This window comes from Eurosta solidaginis, chromosome 5, assembly GCF_040869045.1.
Source record: "Eurosta solidaginis isolate ZX-2024a chromosome 5, ASM4086904v1, whole genome shotgun sequence".
Taxonomy (NCBI): Eukaryota; Metazoa; Arthropoda; class Insecta; order Diptera; family Tephritidae; genus Eurosta; species Eurosta solidaginis.
This window is the reverse complement of record NC_090323.1, coordinates 230,573,961-230,598,050: the sequence shown is the minus strand read 5'-3', so window position 1 is coordinate 230,598,050 and position 24,090 is coordinate 230,573,961. Positions and strand designations below refer to the sequence as shown.

General features: G+C 37.3%; 1 protein-coding gene across 4 annotated transcripts in view; it reads right to left on the bottom strand.

The window, feature by feature from the left end:
* The window catches only part of anchor (integral membrane protein GPR155 homolog anchor), a 116,550-nt gene that overhangs the window by 10,502 nt on the left and 81,958 nt on the right, over positions 1-24,090 (bottom strand). For 3 of the 4 annotated variants that reach the window (XR_010953653.1, XM_067788768.1, XM_067788770.1), the window contains exons 2-12: positions 23,428-23,717; positions 23,202-23,347; positions 20,847-21,172; positions 20,628-20,793; positions 15,262-15,693; positions 6,916-7,069; positions 6,505-6,597; positions 6,084-6,435; positions 3,660-3,867; positions 3,423-3,598; positions 3,221-3,346 (exon numbers count right to left, since the gene is read on the bottom strand). Coding sequence is in view for 3 of the 4 variants with exons in the window: in XM_067788768.1 (XP_067644869.1) it covers positions 3,221-3,346; positions 3,423-3,598; positions 3,660-3,867; positions 6,084-6,435; positions 6,505-6,597; positions 6,916-7,069; positions 15,262-15,693; positions 20,628-20,793; positions 20,847-21,172; positions 23,202-23,347; positions 23,428-23,717 (2,469 nt within the window). In the remaining variant the exon portion in view is untranslated. The remainder of the gene's footprint in view (positions 1-3,220; positions 3,347-3,422; positions 3,599-3,659; positions 3,868-6,083; positions 6,436-6,504; positions 6,598-6,915; positions 7,070-15,261; positions 15,694-20,627; positions 20,794-20,846; positions 21,173-23,201; positions 23,348-23,427; positions 23,718-24,090) is intronic. The other variant, XM_067788769.1, reaches the window with a different exon arrangement.

Genomic DNA, 24,090 nt, shown 5'->3' with positions numbered 1-24,090 from the left:
ATTCCTGCCAAGATTCCAAGGGCTTTTGATCTCGCCCTGCAGAACTTTTTCATTTTATTTTACTTAATATGGAAGGTGCCACACCCATTTTAGAAAGGTTTTTTCTAAAGTTATATTTTGGGTCAATAAACCAATCCAATTACCATGTTTCATCCCTTTTTTCGTATTTGGTATAGAATTATGGAATTTGGTGGAAAAGTGGGCGTGGTCATAGGCGGATTTCGGCCATTTTTTATACCAATACAAAGTGAGTTCAGGTAATTACGTGAACTGAGTTTAGTAAAGATATATCGATTTTTGCTCAAGTTATCGTGTTATCGGCCGAGCGAAAGGACAGACGGTCGACTGTGTACAAAAACTGGGCGTGGCTTCAACCGATTTCGCCCTTTTTCACAGAAACTCGTTATCGTCCTAGAATCTAAGCCCCTACCAAATTTCACAAGGATTGGTAAATTTTTGTTCGACCTGTGGCATTAAAAGTATCCTAGACAAATTAAATGAAAAAGGGCGGATCCACACCCATTTTGAAAATTTCTGTTATTTTTGTATTTTGTTGCACCATATTATTACTGGAGATGAATGTTGACATAATTTACTTATATACTGTAAAGATATTAACTTTTTTTTTAAATTTGACTTAAAAAAAATTTTTTTTAAGTGGGCGTGGTCGTTCTCCGATTTGGCTAATTTTTATTAAGCATACATATAGAAATAGCAGTAACGTTCCTGCCAAATTTCATCCTGATATCTTCAACGACTGGCAAATTACAGATTGCAAAACTTCTAAATTACCTTCTTTTAAAAGTGGGCGGTTCCACGCCCATTGTCCTAAGTTTTACAAATTTTCTATTCTGCGTCATAAGTTCAACTCACCTACCAAGTTTCATCGCTTTATCCGTCTTTGGTAATGAATTATCGCACATTTTAGATTTTTCGAAATTTTCGATATCGAAAGTGGGCGTGGTTGTAGTCCGATATCTTTCATTTTAAATAGCGATCTGAGATGAGTGCCCAGGAACCTACATACCAAATTTCATCAAGATACCTCAAAATTTACTCAAGTTATCGTGTTAACGGACGGACGGACGGACGGACGGACATGACTCAATCAAATTTTTTTTCGATAGTGATGATTTTGATATATGGAAGTCTATATCTATTTCGATTCCTCTATACCTGTACAACCAACCGTTATCCAATCAAAGTTAATATATTCTGTGAGCTCTGCTCAACTGAGTATAATCAATCCCAAAATTCCCTCCGTTCCGTTTGATTTTTCTAAATATCTCATCCCGTGCACCCCCTAGCGAATCTTTTTGTATCGTGTCATCGGCTGTCATCGACCTTAATTCAGTTAAGTTTGAAATTTCAAGTATGTAGCTCATCGAGAAGTTACTAAAAGCTGGTTTGAAAATTTTCAAATTCTTATATAATCATTTCGATCCGTGCGCCACCTAACGGATTTTTTCCTTTTGTTGCATTGTCGCGGTGTTCTAATCTATGTGTGAAGTTTCACGTTTGTAACTCAATGAGAAGTTACTTAAAAATCGATTCCAATGGAAAATGTATAATCAAGAACGTGCACCGGCTTTGAACCGGGTAACCATCTGTTTTAGTAGTTGCCTACCAAAAACGAACCGCTTTAGATTTCAGTACAATATTTAACTCGTTAGGTGACAGTGAATCACCGATGATCACAAAAAAAATGCTCTCCCAGCGAGTCAGGGAGCTTAGAATATTTCCGCGGCAGGTATGCCGGACATGAGAGGCAACTAAAATGCGAAATTGATTCAAGGGGTTGTGTAGCGCAACCCTTTCAAGGTGTTGCTAGCGCAAAATAAAGCTTCTGCAACCCAATTGTTGACCTCACTTACCCGTGGCGAATGCTATTACTTTAAGGCTCTGGCGACCCCAGGTTGATCACGGATGTAGATGGTGGGAGGGCGGGCTGGCCTTGCAGGTTTCATGTGGTCGTACTACTACTAAATAATCGTGTGAAAAATATTAATCTGATTTTTGGGCCTTAAGCTCGGATAAGGAGAATCATATTCATATGTAATGAAAGTTTCTTAAATAAAAAGTCTCTACTTCCAACAAACCGGCATTCAAGAAAATATTAAAGTACGCTCATTCTCACATAAAATGCGTGCAGGAGAAAACGATAGAGCACGTTCTGACACATATCCTGTGCTTCTCGGACTAAGACTCCATCTTTAAGCAGTTATGCAGCTCCAATTGTCATCAATACCTCTAACGGCAGTCCAAGGAAACTTGCTGTTTCAACAGGGGTGGACCATAATGAGAGGGGTGTTAGAGGCGTTGGTTCCACATTACAATTAAAGATATGGTTGGTGTCATTTGGGGACAGACTGCAAGCAGAGCATACAATTTGTATGCCGGGGTTGATTCTGGATAGGTAAGAGTTTAACCTGTTACAGTATCCAGATCGAAGTTGAGCTAGAGTGACTCGCGTTTCCCTGGGGAGTGTGCGTTCCTCTTCCGCAAGTTTTGGGTATTGTTCTTTGAGTACTGGATTCACCGGGCGATTCCTGGCATAAAGGCAGGTTTCTAGGTATTCAACAGGAAGTGTTTGGTTAGCATCTCATTTCTCTCTCTGATGGGGAGTATTCTCATTATGTAGATGGTGTTCTGGGGACATAAGAAGACAGCCCGTGGCGGTTCTAAGAGCAGTATTTTGGCAGGCCTGTAGCTTCTTCCAGTGAGTAGTTTTTAGGCTTGGCGACCATATAGGGGACGCGTAGCATGCAATCGGCACGCCAATTGCTTTCTAAGTGGTAATGAGCGTTTCATTGTCTTTTCCCCAAGTACTGCCAGCAAGAGATTTGAGGATTTTATTAGGGCTCTGGATTTTCGGTACAATTGCGGCTGCATGCTCACCAAAATGTAGATCCTGATCAAACGACACATCCAAAATTTTGGGGTGTAGGACAGTCGGTAGCGTAGTGCTATCGACGTGGCTGTTCAAAATGGTTCTAGAAAGCTTCTAGTATTTGTCAAGAGGAAACAGCAAAAGTTCTGGCTTTTAATAGGGCTTAGCTTGTCGAGCAAACTTCTGGCAACACTTAGACATATTCAGTTTATGTGAGGTCGTCACGGACCGACCAGTTCATCCTAACTCAACCTGCCATAGAATTGGCAAAAGAAATTTTTAACAACAAAAAAGATAATAAAGTTATTCAGTTAATTTATTCATACCAACCTTCGATCTTTGGCGATATCTTTCTTGCAGTTCTCTAAGTGATGATTGCGGAATTGTTCACATATATGTTTAGTTTCTGTACTAAGACTCGACCAAAGTGGCAGGGTTAGGACATTTGCGCCGTACCTTCATTGAATAGAGATATGTATTAAAAAATGAAAAAGTTTTTTCTTTTATTTTAATTAGTTCATATATCACATACCATAACTTGCGCCATATTTTTACTAATGGAATAAGCAATTCACTCGTGTCAGTGATAAATACACCCAAAACAATTAAACTTTGACCGAAATTTAGGAAAGCATCGAGAAAACTCAACTCCAAATAAATACCAGACATGCCATCCATCACCAGCGTCCAGATGGACACCGACAAACCCTATAATACAATAATTAATTTAGTGGTCATAAAATTAAAATAAAATATTAATTTAACATACCACAAACATTGAGCACAACAACAAAATTAACAAAACTGTATGCTTTAAAGTTTGATGCTCATCAGCATCACTGGGATATTCCAATGGTTCGAGGTCACGGTGTGATTCATCTTTGTAACGTTCAACAATAGATTGGCAATCCTGACGCGAAGATCTGGACGCACAGTTGAAGCCGGAACTACAAATACTTGAACGTATACCACGGTTGCTGTGAATTGAAAACAAAAAAAAAACATAAAAAAGAATGTGTTAATTTACTTTACAATGCGATATTTGATGTGTTATTAGCCTGCAGTGGAATGCCACAATGAATCACAGCAGTAAACATTGTTAGAGAGCCGTATCCCCCAGCGAGTTAGGGGCTTAGAATATACCCGCGGCAAGTATTCCTGTCGTAAGAGGCGACTAAAATACCAGATTCAAGGGGCTGTGTAGCGCAACCTTTCAGGTTGCCAGCGCAATATATAGCTTCTCCAAACCCAATTGTCAACCTCACCTATCCGCGGCGAATCCTGTTTCACTAACAGACGAGGCTCTGGCGACCCCAAGCTCCTCATGAAACTTGGGGGTAGGGAGGGAGGGATGGTCTGAAGGTTTAATGTGGCCATATAAATCGTTCCCGAGATGGTCGAGCTAGCACCTTAATGGTGCTGTGTTCCCGGAGCGTACCGGATCTGTATCCGGCAAAGGACCATCACATCGATAACACTCCCCAAAGCCTTCGGGGGGTAACCTTATCGCTACAACAACAATAACAACAACGCCGTGTCTACTGCAGGGTAGCTTCCGCAGAGAACACCAAAGCGCCCGTACGGGCTCCCCTGCCCAGCCTCAGTTGACTGCGAATCCAATATAGGAATAAGATAAGACACTTGATGAGAACCGGTTTTCGTTCATATCGACTTTATATACACATCTATTGTCCACTCCAATCTGTTGATTAGGAAAGATGTTTAATGAGCCTGGATCCTTACTCTGTATTGCGATGCGAGACAAATTTATTTCGCATAAATATAGAGGTTTATATAATAAAGATAGAGCTGTGAACATTCTTTCGTATGGGAAATTGTAAAAGCTGTCAGATACAGTAAGCAATGGGCCCTACAAAGGAACCTGTTCTTATTGAGGAGCATGAGTGAGGAAGGAGATTCACTCTAATGCAACTGTCTAAGCTTTGGTGATGCGGCGGGCGAACAGGATTTTTGTTTTTTTTATTTAATTATATTATATTGTTATTTTTGTGGACTGTATGTTATGTTATTATTTTTTAGAGGCAGGCCGGTATGTACCTGTTACACCTTTTATGTATTTATTGGGTGCGAGCACTGGGGGCTCTAAGGCATTGCCTGCGGGTTGAGCCATTAGAGTATTTCACTAACCAGTCTTTAGAGTATTTCACTAACCAGTTGAGAATTACAAGCACACTCAATGGCTAATGAAACAAACGAACGAAAAATGTTCATAGTTAAGGCAAGGTGCACACGAGGCTACGCGCCATAGACGCGTATTAGACGCTGCAGGCGAAATCTGTACGCTTAGATGTCGAACACGTGTACTTGAATGTAGAGCTGCACACGAGGCGTAAGCTGCATGAAAGCGACAAAGCATGAAAGCTTCATGTAGCTAAGCGTACAGCAATGTTGGTCGCTGAGCGTACGTACTCTTGAAAAAAAGGAAGAACAAGATGTATGTTTACATTTTTTTTGTATGCAAATTTGTGTAATTAGTTAGAAAATGTTATTTTAGTTAATAAAAGTGCGTGAAAGGTACATTACCAAAGCGAAAAAGAGTATTCAACACCATAAAACCTTGGTTAGACATTGTTGAAGCGATTAAAAGGCTAAAAAGTGTTGGAACCCAGAAATCACTTTTTTCTCTAGTCCGCGGTGGTGCAAGTTGTCTTTCATAATTTACAAAGGCGCGGGGATGCAACCAACTTTTAATACCTATTTTCCTTTGGTTTCGGGGACGGATATACTTGAAGAAATTTAATTTCTTATTTTTTTCAATAATTGTTTGCTTTTTGTAGCGACGCTCGAAATAGCTTCGTGTGCAGATCTTGAGGCGTAGAGAAATCGTAGCTAACTACATGTCATATCTTGTACGCGTCTATGAAGCTACGCCTCGTGTGCATCTTGCCTAAGCCACTTAAACAGCAACATTCAAAGATTGTATTGAGAATTTATACATTCGTTTAGCAGCCCATTTTCAATTTACAAAATTTTTGTCGTAGACGATGTGTATACAATTCCGCGCAAAGATTGCTTCTTATGACTTTTTATTAGATGCATTCGAACCAAACATATCGGTAAGATGTAAATTTTGACTCATCGTATGAACATGAAACAGCATTAAGAACACCAAAACCTGCTACCATGGGGATCTTGTTCTTTCATGCTGAGTGTATATCTTCGTTAAACTTACTTATGCTCAAATTGATCAGTCGATGGTGTTGTTGCAGCATCAATGCTTCTATGTCTGACCTCACCATTTGTACCTGAGTTAGCTGCCGATTTTCGACGTTCCAGTAAGTCTTCAATATCTACAACAACTGTTGTAGTTGTCGGACTCGTGGTAGTATCGGTTGAGCAGCAATTGCCATTAATATTAGTACAGCCCTCACCTATTGTAGTTGCGCTATTATCAGCGGTAGATATAATATCCTCATCGTCTGACGAAGAATAAGATGCGTAACGACGCCTTTGATTTGAAACGTTGCCATTGGTATTTGTGAGCAAATTCGCAGTAGAAATAGTGGATTGCAAATCAGCGGGATCTTAAATTGGAAACAGAGACGTGAGTTAGAAATTATAAATTAAAAAAAAAACTATTTAGAATTTCTTACCAGAATCAGGATTGGATAACTCACGTGCATATGTTAGGTATCGTTCATATCGTTTCTTGTAACGTTGATGCATCACTAAGCAGCCAACAGTAACTGTAAAAAAAAAAAACAATAATATAATATTAAATAATGGCCATAACTGATATGAGTTCATGCTAGCATTTAGATTATCAGATTGAAAACTTTACAAACATCACTATAAAGGTTTACATAGAACTTGCAGGCAAAAAATTCGGCTACCAACATGAGACAGCTGAATCTAGCGACATAACTTGCGCTAACAACAGAAATGTTGGACAGCAGAAAGCCGCAAGCGCTTTGTAAAACTGATCGTAACATGTCAAATGCAGTTATTTCATCATTAAATAACTTATAGTTTATAAACGGAAACATAAAAAATGTGGTACTTACCAAAAAAGCACATAACAAGCATGAATACGTTAACTGCTGCCTGCGCAGTGCCATATTGGAAGCAAGGATTGTGTTTGTTTGGCGATATTATGCTGGTGTCTAATGCCACCAACAGTCCTGAGATGATGGCTGGTACCCCCCATGCAAAAGCGAGCTGTGGGTAAGAAAAATGTGTTAAGTTCTAGCCAATAACTATGAGACTGTGCAAGAGTATGACCTATTAGATTCAATGTGGTCATATGGAATCATTCCCCAGATGGCCGGGCTAGTACCTTAATGGTCGGGGTGTCTTTAGTGCTACAGCAGCAACAACAACAACCCATAAACAACAAGTAAAGGGGTCTAAGATCGGGTGTAACCGAACATTATATACTCAGCGTGAGCTTCAATTATACATTTCATTTCAGATAAATTACTTTTCTGCATAACACGTGGCACCGCCCGTTTTAAAAAGAAATGCCTCCCCATTTCCTCTTACAATGAAACTTGGTAAGTGAAATATCATTGATTCAAAACTATTTTTTGCTAAGTTATAGCTTATTATTCTAGACTACGACCCTTTTAAACTTGTTTTATATCTAAGTTGCCGTAGTCTTTAACTGACCCCGTCCATTTTTACTAGAAATATTTTCTGCTATAAGGAAAATATGTGTACCCAATTTTATTACGATCCGTTAATTTTTCTTCGAGCTATGGCTCCCGAAACATAGAAAATTGCTTAGTCATAAAAGGGGCGGTGCCACGCCCATTTTTTAAAATTTGAAGTTTTTCCTATTTATTGTTATAAATCCACTTGGGGAATGAAACACCATTGATATAAAGCTATAACCTATTTTTTTCGTCCACGATCCTTTTAAAAATCTTTTATATAAAAGTGGCCGTGGTCCTTAACCGATTTCGTTAATTTTTCTTCAAAGCATTCTTATGGTAAAGGCAACCTCTCTGCCAAATTACCTGTACAATCAACCGTTATCCAATCAAAGTTAATATACTCTGTGTGCAAAGCACGCTGAGTATAAAAACTGAGGCTTAAACTTTTTTAAGTTAAAAATAAGCGTTGATGGTATTATTTAAAGATATTTCGTGGTTAGTCCTTACTATAGGAGATATAGGCCAGGGACCAATAAAGGAAGAAGTAAAGTCAAGAGCCCGCTGAAGCGCTCCTAGACACACATTTCCCTCAAGACTTTTCTAAGATTAAATCGCCGCCACCGGGCCCAGATGGAATATGCTCTGCCATACTACAAATCTCGAGTAGAGCGATCGCGGAATGGCTTAAAATATATAAAGTCCAAAATGGTTGAAAAACTGTTTTCCACATCACTACGTGCGTAGGTGCAACCAAGGCAAGTCGGTAGACACATCCATGCATATAGAGGTTTATAAACAAAGAAAAAGTCTTGAAATATATAGAATACGCTTCGAGAGCTCTTAAACGTTGCTGTTGCTTTCACCAACGTCTCTCAGGCGATCATGGAGGGTTTTTAAAAATATGTATATACAGTCCTAACCAGATGGATATCGCCATGTTGTTGTTGTTGTTGTAGCGATACGGTTGCTCCCCGAATGTTTAGGGAGTGATCGATGTGATGGTCCTTTGCCGTTTACAGATCCGGTACGCTCCGGTAACACAGCATCATTAAGGAGCTGGCCCGACCATCTCGGGAACGATTTATATGGCCACATTAAACCTTCAGGCCAATCCGGTATTTTAGTCGCCTCTTACGACAGGCATACCTACCGCGGGTATATTCTAACCCCCTGACCCGCTGGGTTATGGATATCGCCATAGTAGTATAGAGTTATCAAATATTGGACAAACAGACTAATAGTTCGCTAACTGCGCTTCGATCGGTCTCTTAGAGCCCCAATAGAGGTGGAAGGTTGTCACATGGGCTCTCAAATGACAGAACTATTTTTCGTGGCTAAAGCCATAGAAACACTGGAGGAAAATAGCTTTAGCTGCATCCGTGTACATTTTTTTTATGACAACCAAGCACAATTAAGGCAACAATCTCTCATAGCACAACATCAGAAAGTGTGTTAGAGCATAAGTAATCCCTAGAGAGTCCTGATAGAGAGAAATATACGTTTACAGAAGGCGAGACCTGCACATGATCATACAAACAGGAACGGCGTGGAACCCAGCACGGGGCTGCAAAGTGTCGAAGATCATTTGCAAGTCTTACAACATCAGACTAACAAAGTTACCTATCATTGAATGTAGGCTCATGACATGTATTCTGACTGAAAACTGCCTTTTGGTGTCACATGCTTTTAAATTTGTCAGTGATAGCAGATGTAGAAAGTGCGTGTTGGAGGAGGAAACGACCGAGCAGGCTAAGACTATAGCTATTAAGAGTACCACAGCTATAGTGTTAACTACTTTGTACTCTTTACTTTAATTTTTAAAATACTTTTTAATTGAGTTTTCGTGTTAACTTAAAATTTTTTGAATAACTTCAAAAAAAGAAAATTCTTTTTAGTATTAAAATTCTAAACTCAAAAATAAACAAAAATAAAATTATAAACATCAAATAAATAACATAATATTTTTAAAAAATAAATATTTAAATATTTGGTTAACCACCAAATATATTGGCGATTCTACCAACGGACCTACAATTACGAATTTTAAAACCTAGTTAACTTAATCAAAGAAAAGTTATCGAAAATTGTTAAATAAATGACACTATTGAAATTCTTGTGCATGTAATATATCTGTGCTTGTGTTCCTAATACATTTGTGGACCGGAAGCAGTACAAGTAATAAGAATGCTTAGAAGTGCGCTACACCTTTAAATGTTTACAAATTCAAGGAAAATTTGTATATATTCAACATTAAACAATCATTATTCTAACTATACAAAGACAAAACAAATTGTTCATTAGAAAAAATGAAATGAAACTTAGGGCTTCATTCTGTATTGCGAACGATAGCTCAGACGAACGATTTGCCACCAAACGAATTCCTATAGCAATGGTATGCTCTATCATTTTCGTTCGGACTTTTCCTTTCTTAGCTAATTTCAAATCGGAAGGCAAAATCAGTTATCAAATGAAATGTTGCCATCATTTAACATAGTGCAAATACACTAGCGTTTCATCTCTGAGGCGAAACGAACGTTCGTTTCGTAATAGAGAATGACGCCCTTAAATATACTTCAATTAATAAGCAACATTCTGTACAGTCGCTGTTAATTGTATATACGAAACGTAAAACAAAAAAAAAAAAATTACAGGTGTGGAAAAACAAATTAAAAACATGAAGTGCTTATAACAGCTTACTAGTAAACATGCTATGCATTTTATGCAATATAAATACAAAATAAAATTTGTCTACGATTTGTTAATTAATAAAGAACTCTAAAAATAAAAAAACATTTACAACATAATACAACATAAAAGCAACGATTGGGTTATCCAAGCCACAACAACAAAAGCTACTACAACAATTGTGCACGCAATACACACAAGAACAGATTTAAAATGAACACATCATGAAAATGAAGAGATTTATGAAGAAAACAACAAAGCCATTGCATATTTTAAAACCATTGCGACATCAAACAATACAATAATATTAAGCACGGTAAATTACCAACATACCTCAGTCAGCGAAAAGCTTATATATGTAAATGATGCACATTCATACGTAATCAGAGAAAACAATAATTTTAGATTACCTCTTTTCAAAACAGAAGTGGACAAGCAAAATATATTTTATAAGGGCCTGAAACATTTCAATGAACTTCCTAATCACATAAAAAGTAGTAATAACTTCAATACTTTTAAAAAAAAGTTTATTGGAGCATTGTAAAACCCTTCCAATAAGATAAAGTTTTTTTTTTTATTTTTTTAAATGATATACCGATACTGGAGCGCGAAAAGGGCATGGTAATATTGGTAGCAGCAAAATACGATGCACCCGGCCCTAAGGAAAAGATAATCAGTCGCCGCCTGTAACTTCAGACAGTTCCAACAACTAATTTCGCTGGAATTCAGTATTTTCAGCCTATATTTACTGTTGCTGATCGGAATCACTCGCGTTCCGACAGCATTAATATAACAATAAAATTATATGATGTGTAACCAAAATAAAGTCAAACAAAAGTTGGAGCAGGGGGGATTGGAAACACGTCCTTTTCAACCTCCCATTATATTTTGAGCTGTGCTGATCGGAATCTTCATGCATTCCGACAGCGTCTTCACTAAACAAAGTTGAGGCGTGATTGGGTACACGGTTTTTTCAATTTCCAACATCCAAAAACATGTTTAGCTGTGTTGATCGGAGACCAATACATTCCGACAGCTTAAAATACAAATATAATTGAAAAATATAAGTTCCAAATTTTGTTGCCTTAAGCTGGGAGCACTGGAGGATTGGATGAATTGGATAAATGACTGGCTCCCAGACTCGTTCGTTTGTCACGCCAGTAAATATGCTGATCGGAATCACATGGCATTCCAACAGAATATTCAATAGAAATAAGTGATATAATAATGAATTGTACTTAGTAGTTTAAGTTTTAGGCCTAAACAGTCGTAATAATAAATAAATAAAATTAAAAAAATTAATTTCAAGACATTTTTCAACAATCATCAATCAACTTCTTTTATAATTTTAATATTTATTTATTAAATTGAATTTTATATAAGTATAATTTTTATTTTAATATTAAATTAAAAATTTTTCAATTATAATTTAAATTAAAATTTTAAACCTTTTAAATTTTCAAATTTATTTTAAGATTATTGTTATATTTTAACAATTTTATATAAATTATTTAAATTTACTTAATTTTTTTTTTATATAAAAATAAATATTTTATTTAAATTGTTAACTCCCTTTCCAAAAAAATTCTTAAATATTTTCTAATTTTCAAATGTTTCATTTAAATTTTTTTTTATATGGTTCTACGTTCACCAACACGAACTCGTAATTTTACAAATTCGGAAAATCAAAATAATAACTATACAAATAACACAATGACTCACAAACAACTCAAAATTCTAACATTAATACAACACAAAACAACATCTCTAATATAACACAAGATACTTCAACACAAAATAACTACAAATGTTTCTTCTACTAAATCTATTAAATTACCACAATTTTGGCAAGAATCTCCCGATGCCTGGTTTTTATTTGTTGAAGGACAATTTGAAATTAATAATATCCCTGATGATAATTTAAAATTTCAAAATGTTCTAGTTACCCTTCAACGAGATACTATTTCTGAAATGTTTGACGTTATTAACCCTCCTCCCCTTTTCAATAAATATGATACAACCAAAAAAATTTTATGTGAAAGATTTTTTCTTAGCGAAGAAAAACGATTAGAACAATTATTTTCAAAAACTGAACTTGGTCATCGTTCACCATCTGAATTATTCAGATTTATGAAATCACTTATAGGTACTGACTCCATTGTAAGTCAAGAATTACTTTTCAAATTATGGATTCGTAAATTGCCACAAGAAATACAAATCCATTTAACTTCTAGTCACAATCAAAATAAAGATGAAGTAATTATTTTAGCTGACAAACTTTTTGATCTAATCAACAAACCTCATGCTTCCAAATCTCCTGTAGTCTCAAGTATAAATAATAATATTTTAGAGCAATGCGTTAAAAATTTAACTGAATTAACCACGGCTATTTTTCAAAATTTAAATAAAATTTCTAATGATATTAATTAATTACAAATCCGTTCAAGATCTAAAGATAGAAATAGATCTAAATTTTTCAAGATCCAGAAATTTTTCAAACAATCGTAATTTTAATTCACAAACAAATATTTGTGGGTATCACAAAAATATTAAGAATAACGCTCTTAAATGTATACCCCCATGCAACTTTAATCAAAATCATAATTCAAATTCCGAACAAAATTTAAACTAAAAAAATCCAATATGACGTTTAATTTTTAAAATAATTTTTAATTGAGTTTTCGTGTTAACTTAAAATTTTTTGAATAACTTCAAAAACAGAAAATTCTTTTTAGCATTAAAATTCTAAACTCAAAAATAAACAAAAATAAAATTATAAACATCTATTTAAATATATTTAAATATTTGGTTAATCACGAAAACAGCTATCAGATCTAGACAGAAGCAGCTATTAGCATAGGTCCTAGAGAGCCTCTAGCATTTGCCAAGATTGTTGCTGATGGGATTTTTCAGTTTAGTCGGTGAGTAACCTTTTTGGTAACAATATGAACTCATTCAGTCAATGTTATCCTCATTGACCGGCCAGTTCAACCTTACATAACCTATTTTGCGTAATATTCTCCACCACCAAAACTGTAGATCTGCCTTATCTTAAACAGACCTGTAAGGTATTGAGTATGCACTTAAGTGATGCATAACAAGTAAGGAAGGCTAAGTTCGGGTGTAACCGAACATTACATACTCAGCTGAGAGCTTTGGAGACAAAATAAGGGAAAATCACCATGTAGGAAAATGAACCTAGGGTAACCCTGGAATGCGTATCAAATGGAAGGTATTAAAGAGTATTTTAAAAGGGAGTGGGCATAGTTCTATAGGTGGACGCCTTTTCGATATATCGCCATAAAAGTGGGCCAGGGGTAACTCTATAATGTGTTTGTACGATATGGGGAGTGGCCCTTAGTTGTATATATGAAGGCGTTTTCAATATATCGACCAAATTGTGGACCAGGGTGACCCAGAACATCATCTGTCGGGTACCGCTAATTTATTTATATATGTAATACCACGGACAGTATTCCTGCCATGATTCCAAGGGCTTTTGATTTCGCCCTGCAGAACTTTTTCATTTTCTTCTACTTAATATGGTAGGTATCACACCCATTTTACAAAGATTTTGCCAAAGTTAGATTTACGTCAAAAAACCAATGCAATCACCATGTTTCATCCCTTTTATCGTATTTGGTATAGAATTATGGCATTTTTTTAATTTTTCGAAATTTTCGATGTCGAAAAAGTGGGCGTGGTCATAGTCGGATTTCAACCATTTTTAATACCAAGATAAAATGAGTTCAGATAAGTACATGAACTAAGCTTAGTAAATATATATGGATTTTTCCTCAAGTTATCGTGTTAATGGCCGAGCGGAAGGACAGATGGTCGAGTATGTCTAAAAACTGCGCGTGACTTCAATCGATTTCGCCCATTTTCAAAGAAAAGAGTTATCGTCATAGAAGCTATACCCTTACCAAATTTCACAAGGATTGGTAAATTTTTGTTCGACTTATAGTATTCTAGACGAATTAAAAGAAGAAGGGCGGAGCCATGCCTATTTTGAAATTTTCTTTTATTTTTGTATTTTGTTGCACCATATCATTACTGGAGTTGTATATTGACATAATTTACTTACACGACACAAGATATTCAATTTTTTGTTAAAATTTTACTTAAATTTTTTTTTTTATAAAGTGGGCGTTCGTCATCTGATTTTGCTAATTTTTATTTAGCACACATATAGTAATAGCAGTAACGCTCCTGCCAAATTTTGTCATGATATCTTCAACGACTGCCAAATTACAGCTTGCAAAACTTTTAAATTACCTTCCTTTAAAAATGGGCGTTGCCATGCCCATTGTCCAAAATTTTACTAATTTTCTATTCTGCGTCAGAAGGTCAACCCAGCTACCAAGTTTCATCGCTTTATCCGTCTTTGGTAATGAATTATCGCACTTTTTCGGTTTTTCGAAATTTTCGATATCGAAAAAATGGGCGTGGTTATAGTCCGATTTCGTTCATTTTAAGATGAAGTGCCTAGGAACGTACATACCAAATTTCATCAAGATAGCTCAAAATTTACTCAAGTTATCGTGTTTACAGACGGACGGACATGGCTAAAAGAATTTCTTTTTTCGCCCAGATCATTTTGATATATAGAAGTCTATATCTATATCGATTAGTTTATGCCGTTATGGATTACCGTTATGCGAACGAAATTAATATACTCTGTAAACTCTGCTCAGCTGAGTATAAAAAGTACAAGTATCGCAGCAATTGCCCTTTTAATTTGAAAGTAGAAGTACATATAAGATAACATGTGGTTATCAAGTACTTACAAGTACTTAGTACTTGTAGTAGTAGTACTTAAAGTACTTTTTTTGACAAAAGAAAGCCGAGCTTCTTCAAATCCTTTCAAGAAAAAAAAATAACTACGCTTACAAAGTATATACATATACTTAATTATTACAGACCTGGCTCCCGTTTCTCAAAAATACAAATCTTGTTATACAAATAAATTTGTCCGACAAATTTTTCTTTTCACAAGAAGTTTGGTTGTAATACAATAATTGTATATAATCCGCCCAGATCTTTAAAAACCACAGTTTTGCAACTTACCATATAAGGCCATATCTTCAATACAAAACATAAGCTACGACATTGTAGAAAGAGAAGCGATATAGCCAATACAGCTGTCCATAGGCGGCTGCTAAAGGTGCCCATATTGAAAAGAAAGAATTGTACATATAATACCCATTTGCCCATGTGATCCAATTGTGCCCAAATTATCACAGCCAAACAGCACATTAACTGTGAAAGTACCAAGCAAAATGTAGCACGATGAGGCATACGCTTGAAACGTTTTGTTAGAATTAACAATAACAAAACCCATGCACATGCAGCAACACCAGCAACGCTTATATCGAATGAAAATATATCCAGCTCATGTATATAATTCACAGGATTTAAATTTGTTAACGATATCATTTTGGCTGAAATGAACATAACCGGCGCTGAGATGAACGTACAAAGCACCATACCAGTAGCGACCTGAAATGGAATTAGATAAAGAAGAATTAGAGTGAGGAAATTACACTGTACTGGCTCGCAGTGACTGCCAATTATTAGAGTTAAATTTTAAGAGCTGTTATATGAAGTTTTAAAGCCTTATAAGCACAAATTATTTTCACAAAAAATATTTTTATAGACAGATAAACCTTAAAGCTTTGTCGAGAAAACGGCTCTAATTCTTTTCATAATTTGTAATAGAGTCTACACATGGTGAGTATGACTCGCGAGTCGTCTATGAACGTATTGACTCCCCGTCGAAAGCAAACTTGTGTGTATTTTCACGAGTCACCCGGAGTCATATCGGTGAAACAGATACTAAAATATTTTCACTATCACATTGAAATTGAATCTTTACTCAGACTCATCGTGTGCATACTCTATAACAGAGCCGGCCAAAAGTTGCACATTGTGCAATTGGAGTTCGTATTTTCAGACAGCCACTAACGATGTGCGGTCACGATCGTTTGCTTTCGCTTGTCACTCACTAAAATCAACAGTGAATGCAAAAGCAAAAGTCCATGCTACATTTTGGGCACATAATAGATGTGTTTTTTTTTCACGTCTATATACGTTTACGCTTAAACTTTTTATGGACTGCTAAGCGACAACCTTTAAATACACCTCTGAAATTGCTACCCATAAAATTAGTGCTACTAAATTCAAATACGCATTATACTCAGATGTAACTGAAATATGTATCCATGTTTCACCCTCTGTACTAATTCCATGTATTCTATGCGCGTCCATTATCTATCACAACTGATTCAGCTATATGTTATACACAGAAATACAACAGAGGATTGTGTCTCCACTTTTCGGTACAACCTGTTGTACCTAGTTGTGTACTGTTGTTGCTAGTTGTTTAACCACTGCCGCTAGATGGGTCTCCTAAGCATTATCTAAGCGAGGATAGGCGTTTTTTTTTTCACGCGCAAACGAAACGTATACGCGTGTAAAAAAAAAACACGGCTAATAAGAACAATATGCTGCAATGTTAAAGTGACTTTTAATACGTTTTAGTTAGTATTATTAAGTTCCTTTGAACATACATATTAATATTGACAATTTAAATATTAATAATTAATAATAATAAATTAATTATTAATTTGTTAATCCCCTGCCACCCTACAATGCAAGATGCATGCTTATCAATGTCTTGCCACTTGAAGTTAGACGTCTTGTTCAAAAGGTAATGTTTATTTTTGACATAATATCCGGTGCCATTGACTGCTCAGAACTACTTGGGCAGTTGAATTTCAATGTCCCTAACAGAGCTCTCCGCTTTCACAGTACATTCCGCGTTGAAGTGCTGCGTTCGAATTACTTCAGTTTCGCACCTCTTATAAGAGGTCTTGTAGAATTTAATCGCCTATCCAGAAGCCTTGACCTGGACTTTGCCATGCCAAGGTCTATGTTTAAGGCACGCATTGAGTCCTATTACTTATCTCAGTAAATCTTACTTTAAAATTGTTAAACTAGTACTAAGTTAACCTGTAATCTAGTCAGTAAGGTTGTTACCATTTGACTTAATAAAGATATCTAGTTTTATTAATTTTCATAAATTTTTTTTTAATGAATAACTTTATGTTTTGAAAATATATATTTCTATCTTTACATTTACTTTGTTTTATAGTTCTTTCTTTATGAAAAAGTAAATTTTTTAAAGTAAATTTTGCATTGAATAAACACCATACCTTCTTTTATAAAAAGTTTTATCTGAGTAGTTCGACCTCCGCTTTCTTAGTTATACGAATATAAGTAAATATAGTCAGTATTAGCTTGAAATCAACTAACCAAAGTCTTTTTTAATTTCAAACTTCACAGTCCACATTTTCTTTTAGCACACTGTGGAGAGTTGTCACTCAATTTTTACACACACTTATGCAATTGTTTTAGTATTTGTGTGGCCGGCTCTGCTCTATAATGTTTCAATGAAAGCTGAGCTCTGATAATTTTTAGTAGTGACATTCCAGAATTCAGCTGCCACTCAAATGATTGAAGCTTTTAAAAGACTCAGAAATGGGCAATCGAAGATAGAGTAATTGAGTGAAAAATGTATGTAATGTAAGGGATGCCTATCGTAACAGGCGAATAAAATACCAAATAGATTCAAGGGGTTGTGTAGCGCAACCCTTTCAGTTTGCCAGCGCAATATATAGCTTCTCCAACTCAATTGTCAACCTCACCTATCCGTGGCGAATCCTGTTTCATTAACAGCTGAGGCTCTGGCGACCCCGAGCTTCTCATGGATCTAGGGGGTGGGAGGGCGGTATTGCCTAGAAGGTCGCATGTGGTCATAACAAATGTTTCCCGAGATGGTCGGGCTTGGTACCGGAACGTACCGGATCTACATCCGGCCAAGGACCATCAACATCGAAAACACTCCCCAAAGAATTCGGAGAGTGTCCTTATTTATCACTACAACAACAAGAGCAGGTAAGCAGATGGGCACAAATATTTTGTTTGTAAACACCGTCAATGGACGCAGAGATGGAGAGTAGAGGATTGATTGAATAATTGGTGAAACAATTTACAGTGCAGCTCCTCATAATAGAGTGGTTTCGCCCACTTATGCCAGCTTTTCGCCAATAGGAACGTGCACAAAGAATAAGTGCGCTAAGAGTTCAAAGATTGAGAAATTGACTTCAAGAAAATGCAGAAAACATTATACGTTGAAGGATCGGTGTAATGGGAAAGGTATTGGGCTGGGAGAGTGAATTTAGAGGGTATGTGTGTGTCATATTCAAAATATGCAAATAAGATAGTTGGTTTGAAATGAACCGGGCACATTTTCGAAATCTACAGGGACATCCGACTTGCAAAAGCGCACTTAATGTTTTCTAAAAAAAAAAAACCCAGACAGTTGCATTGGTGGTAGTTTCTTCGAAAACATAAGAAATACTTATCGGCTTTCTATGACTGGAAATAAAATATCTTAGCCAACACAATTTTTGATAAAAGTTAATAGCCTTGAATATTGTAAATTGTTAGATTTGTTGAGCTAGGCTTCACAAAATGAATAAAACTTATTTTTCATTTGTTTATATTCATTTATAATTTATTTGGTCGATATTTCGACTTCAATCAGAAGTCATCATTGGGGACATATGGATATGTATTGTGGCGAATTTTAGCATCACTATCTTGTTAGAAAATAAAGACACAACAACAATAAAGCAAGCTGCCACTTTGGTGTACATGAACAAATCAATCATCATTTACACACATACATACAAAGCAACAAGGAGATACTCACAAACACACGTAATCATCAGCTGAAGATACAAAAGTTTTAGAAGGCGAAACGTCTAGACCTTAAGAGAAATATTCAAACGAAGCAACGGAGAGTATAAAAGCAGCGCAAGCTGAATAATCATTAATCAGTTTGATTTAAACACGCTATTAGTTGCGAAGTGCAGTATAATTGTACTACTCCCAAAGTAGTTTAATAAAGACCATTTGCAATACAGAATATTGGAGTTATTTATTCGACAGTTCAGCGATTCGAACGCTAGCAGAAGGTGCGTAATAACCAGGATTTTCCCAGAATTGGTAACAGTATGATCGAGTCGATTGAAGTCGAAATATAGACAAAATAAATTATAAATGAATATAAAAAAAAATAAGTTTTATTCACTTTGTAAAGCCTATCTCAACAAATCTAACAATTAGCCAATACAAAATATCTTAGGTGGTGTCCTACCCCCTCTGTTGCTTAATTTCTACATATCGAAGCTTCGCTCCCCGTCAAGGAGTTCTATTGTTTCTTATGCGAATAACAGCACGATAATGCATCGGACCAGGTCCTTTCCTAGATGAAATATGTTTCAAAATTAACTGGTGCTCTACTAGTCTTTCAATTTTTTTTTACCTCGGGCAAATGGAGATTATAACTGACAAAGTCCACAGCGGTACAGACGGCAGAACTATTGGACATCCACAACGATGACATTAAGCTACCGACTGTCAGATATCCAAATACTTCAATCACTCGCTGGTAGCGCTTCTCAAGATGAAGAAGCTACTTATAAACGAAAGTGTCAGCCTCTCATGTACTTGTTAAAATCGCCTCGCTTAATAGACATACTGGAGGATAACTTAAGCAATTGGCTGATTATTCCGCGTCCCTGTTTTGTCTCGCTCCAGGAACATACGCTGGAGTGAACTGAAGGCATGCCAAAACGATGCGCTTAAAACTACCTAGGTATGTGTCCTTATGATATCTGAACATCATTTATCGAGTGAGGGGAAATGCTCTTCATAAAAGAGCGGAAACATGGCTTTACAAACAAACCATTGCTTGATGCGGTCACGCCTCACATTTTAATACGGTGAAACCTCCGTAAGCACTATGAAGAGTTTCTGCAATCAATAACTCAGTTATTTCATCTGGAAGAGCACGAGAAGGCCCTCAGCTCCATCCACACAAAGACGTTAAATTGTTATGCTAAGCTTCATTCTGAGTTTAATGCCAAACTTTTGCAACAGAAGAAAAAAGACTTTGCAAGAAGTTGCGCGTCACTCTGGGCCAACTGCGAGCTGGACGTTGTGAAAGGTTAAACCCCTTCTTATCCGAAATCAATGCTGACATGTAATGTTTTCCCACATGATACCAACAATCTTTTGAGTTGTGTTGTAAACCAACGTATCTTACAACAATGGCCCTATGATCCAACCTTAATGTAACAGCCAGCTTTGCTGGACTGCAGTTAGATGATTTCAATAACAATTGAATTGTTCGCACTCGATGTTAAAACAACAACATATAATGGGCCGATAACGCTGTTGGGTATTATTAAAATAGATATGTTTTTGTGTCATTCCTCCTGTCTCCTCTAACGGAATCCGATTTTAAGATTGTGTTATATTTTTTATGTTTAATGCAATTTAGCTACAAATAGCAAACAACTCACCAGCTCAACTTCAACATTATATTGTGAGGCAATCACAAATGCGCCAGGTGCTGCAGGAAATGTACCATACAAAAAGCCAAAAGTACTTAATTCAGTTGTGTCATTGAAATCTTTACCTGCTTGCATAATATTCACAGTTTGACGGCAAACTAATGGCAAAACCAAACTGAAAAATAAAACAAATTATACCAATTCAGAAGTAAAATATAGTTTACTTACATTTTAACCAAAATTAGAATACCAGGCAACAAAAACCCAGAGCCGCGTAATGAACCACCTTGCCCAACAATCTTTAAACCCAGTAGAAAAAGCGCGGTGGCCGAAAATGAGTTACCAAAAACACGCAATGTGCTCCCTAGAATTTCTGGCAAACCATTAGGAAATACAAAAGCACCCAACAGTCCAAGTAATGTCATAAGCAACAATGGATTGAAGAACAAAGATCGTATCGTATTTACTACAACCAGTGTATTCTCGCCTATACAACGATTGCGTTTTGCTTGCTGTTCAGCAGGACAGTCGTTAGGACAGGGTGGTACTTGAGCCTGCAAATAAATGAAAAAACTTCAAAATTATATGAAAACGCAGATGTCCAGGAAAGACCGAGTTAACAGTGCGAGGTAAAATCCCCCAGCGAGTTAGGGGGTCAGAATATACCCGCGGTAGGTATGCCTGTGGTAAGAGGCGACTAAAATACCAGATTCAAGGGGCTGTGTAGCGCAACGCTTTCAGGTTGCCAGCGCAATATATAGCTTCTCCAAACCCAATTGTCAACCTCACCTATCCGCGGCGAATTCTGTTTCACTAACAGACGAGGCTCTGGCGACCCCAAGCTCCTCATGGAACTTGGGGGTGGGGAGGGAGGGATGGCCTGAAGGTTTAATGTGGCCATATAAATCGTTCCCGAGATGGTCGGGCTAGCACCTTAATGGTGCTGTGTTAGCAGAGGGTACCGTATACAATATTGACAAATTTTAAAATAACTCTGAACTGAGAAGGTAACTTGCCATTCTGCAAGTGGACCTAAATGTCGGAAACTATTTCCTTGCTTACCTTATTTTCATTGGTTTTACGTGAGTACCTGCCATTAAATGTATCATGGCACCCGGTAACAATGCAACTCTATATTCGAGATAAAAACTCTTCCGCATTTGAATGTCAACCACAGCCACCACGGTACTCCTACACCAATGAAAAGAAACGGAGCAAGCTCCGCGGGCTATCTGCTCCCCGCGGTACCATCTTTAGAATCTTGGTAGCAAAAGTTACTTCCGGTTGAATATCCACCTACTACGGACTTTTGCCCCAAACGATACGTCACGGATATACACGTACGTTACCCTGCCGTTGGGGCTATTGTCCTAACGCTCCAGCCACTTCCCTCTAACCGACGCCCATTTTCCAAAAATTCTCTCTCCACATGCTTGCCACCCTTCTCATCCTGAAAGGAACAGCATCCAGCGTCACTATGAGCTCAAGAGGGGGTGCACCAAGAAGCACCAGCATTGCATATGCACACAGGGGCAAGAATCATGCACCTCTGTATGCTAAGCACGCGCCTGAGGTTATGAGCAGCCATGAGCGTTCGGGACTATAGGGCGGCCGCATAAGTACCACAGGTAAGGAAGATGCCACGAATGTACGAACAGCACGCCGACTCAGGCCCTAGTCATGCCGAATGACGCGGCGTAACTGCCACGACATATTCAACATTTTATTCCTTAAGAACTCCCAGTGTAGAAGTTCATTCGCTCATCCATTGTCAGCCGCAGGCATTAGACTTGAGTCGCATACTTGATGCTGACCCGGCCTATGCGGACAAACTGTGGGCGATTGTCACACAATTTTCCCTTAAGCAGCATTATCACGTGCTTGTCCACCGTTATCTCTACCCCCACGTGAGCGCCCCATTCAGCCACTACTTCACATAGTGAACCCCCTAGTGCGCTCAACATTAGCCCGAACACCCCTTTTACCAACAAGAGTAAGTCATCCGCATATGCGCAGAATTTGCAAAGATGCTCGAGCTGACGAAGCCGGGAGTTCATCACTATGTTTCATATATGTATATAAACTACAGTTGGATTCCTGCGGACAACCTCGAGTGACCTCTTTCTCCATACTTTCGCTTGAAGCTTTTTTCCCTCAGAAATAACTGCGCCAAGGGGAAGCAGAGGTAGAGGGCGGCCCCACTCCGTTGGAAGGACCAGGTGGAAAACGATTTAGACTCCCTTGGTGCGACCAATTGGCGTCGGTTCGCGGAGCGAAGGAGCGACTGGCGCGCCTTGTTGGCGGCCATAACCGTTTAGACGGTTAAGCGCCAATTAAGTAAGTAAGTAAGGGGAGATTTCTGGGCAACCGAGCTCCACTAGCCGTTCGATGATTCCGTCCTAGCGAAGTGAAGTCCAACGGCACATTTATTGACACTACTCTCAACCACATCTTGAACTTGCATCCAGGCGCCCTCTATGCTAGTTTTCAAAGGACACACGAAAGTGTGAAACTGAGCTCAAATTTGTATGTAGTTTAAACTCGCACTGAAAAAACTACAAATCGATCAGACTAGTGACTTACCGCCGCCGCTTCGGCTTCGCTTTCGGAAACCTTGGAGATTTCTAGTAGCACCAAACCGATGGGATTGAGTATGGCTAATGAAATTGGTGACATCAAGTATAAATACGAGGCATATTCTGGATGATCATCTTTGTACAAAGCCATTACTGTAAGCAAAAATTTAAGATCAAAAATATGTTTTACACATTACACTCATTTATCGGTATCAGAAGAATATTACACTTACCAATTGGAAAACCAATCGCTAAATCATTACTCTGCGTACTGAAAATACTGAATACACCGGCACGTCCCAAATTGAGAGGACGTGTGATGAGTAACGAAATTATAAGTACAGCAAAGAAAACGATAGCTTTCGATATGAACATTGCCAATAAGAAGGTCCAATTTACGGTACTCCAATCCAATTCAATCAACGAGATGAAGATTAACGATGGTAATGCAAATATACCGACGAATGTACCCAGACCTTTGGTTTCAGCGTTTGAAATTATTTTAAAGCGGCCAGCAATATAACTGTAAAATAAAATAAACATTGAAGTTATGTATATATTTAAAAATTATGCTTGTAAAAATTTATGTAAATAGTATACAAATGTTCAAATTTATACAATAAGAAAAGCAGGTTGAAATATACATGTTGGTAGCTTAAATCAGCAAAACATCTCAACAATCTTGCCTGCAAGCCTGTGGCGGTTGAGCTACCACAGAGAGTGTGAATATCCCTACTACGATTAGATACCATGCTCGATAGCCCCAATAAGGTGCGGAAATAATTATGCTTTCCTTTGAAAGAACGATCCTCGAAGCACCTCCTTTTCTAGGCCAGGTTGAAGCTACTTCAATGGTCGGCAAATTTAGGAACGAAACATCAAGGCAACGGGGTACC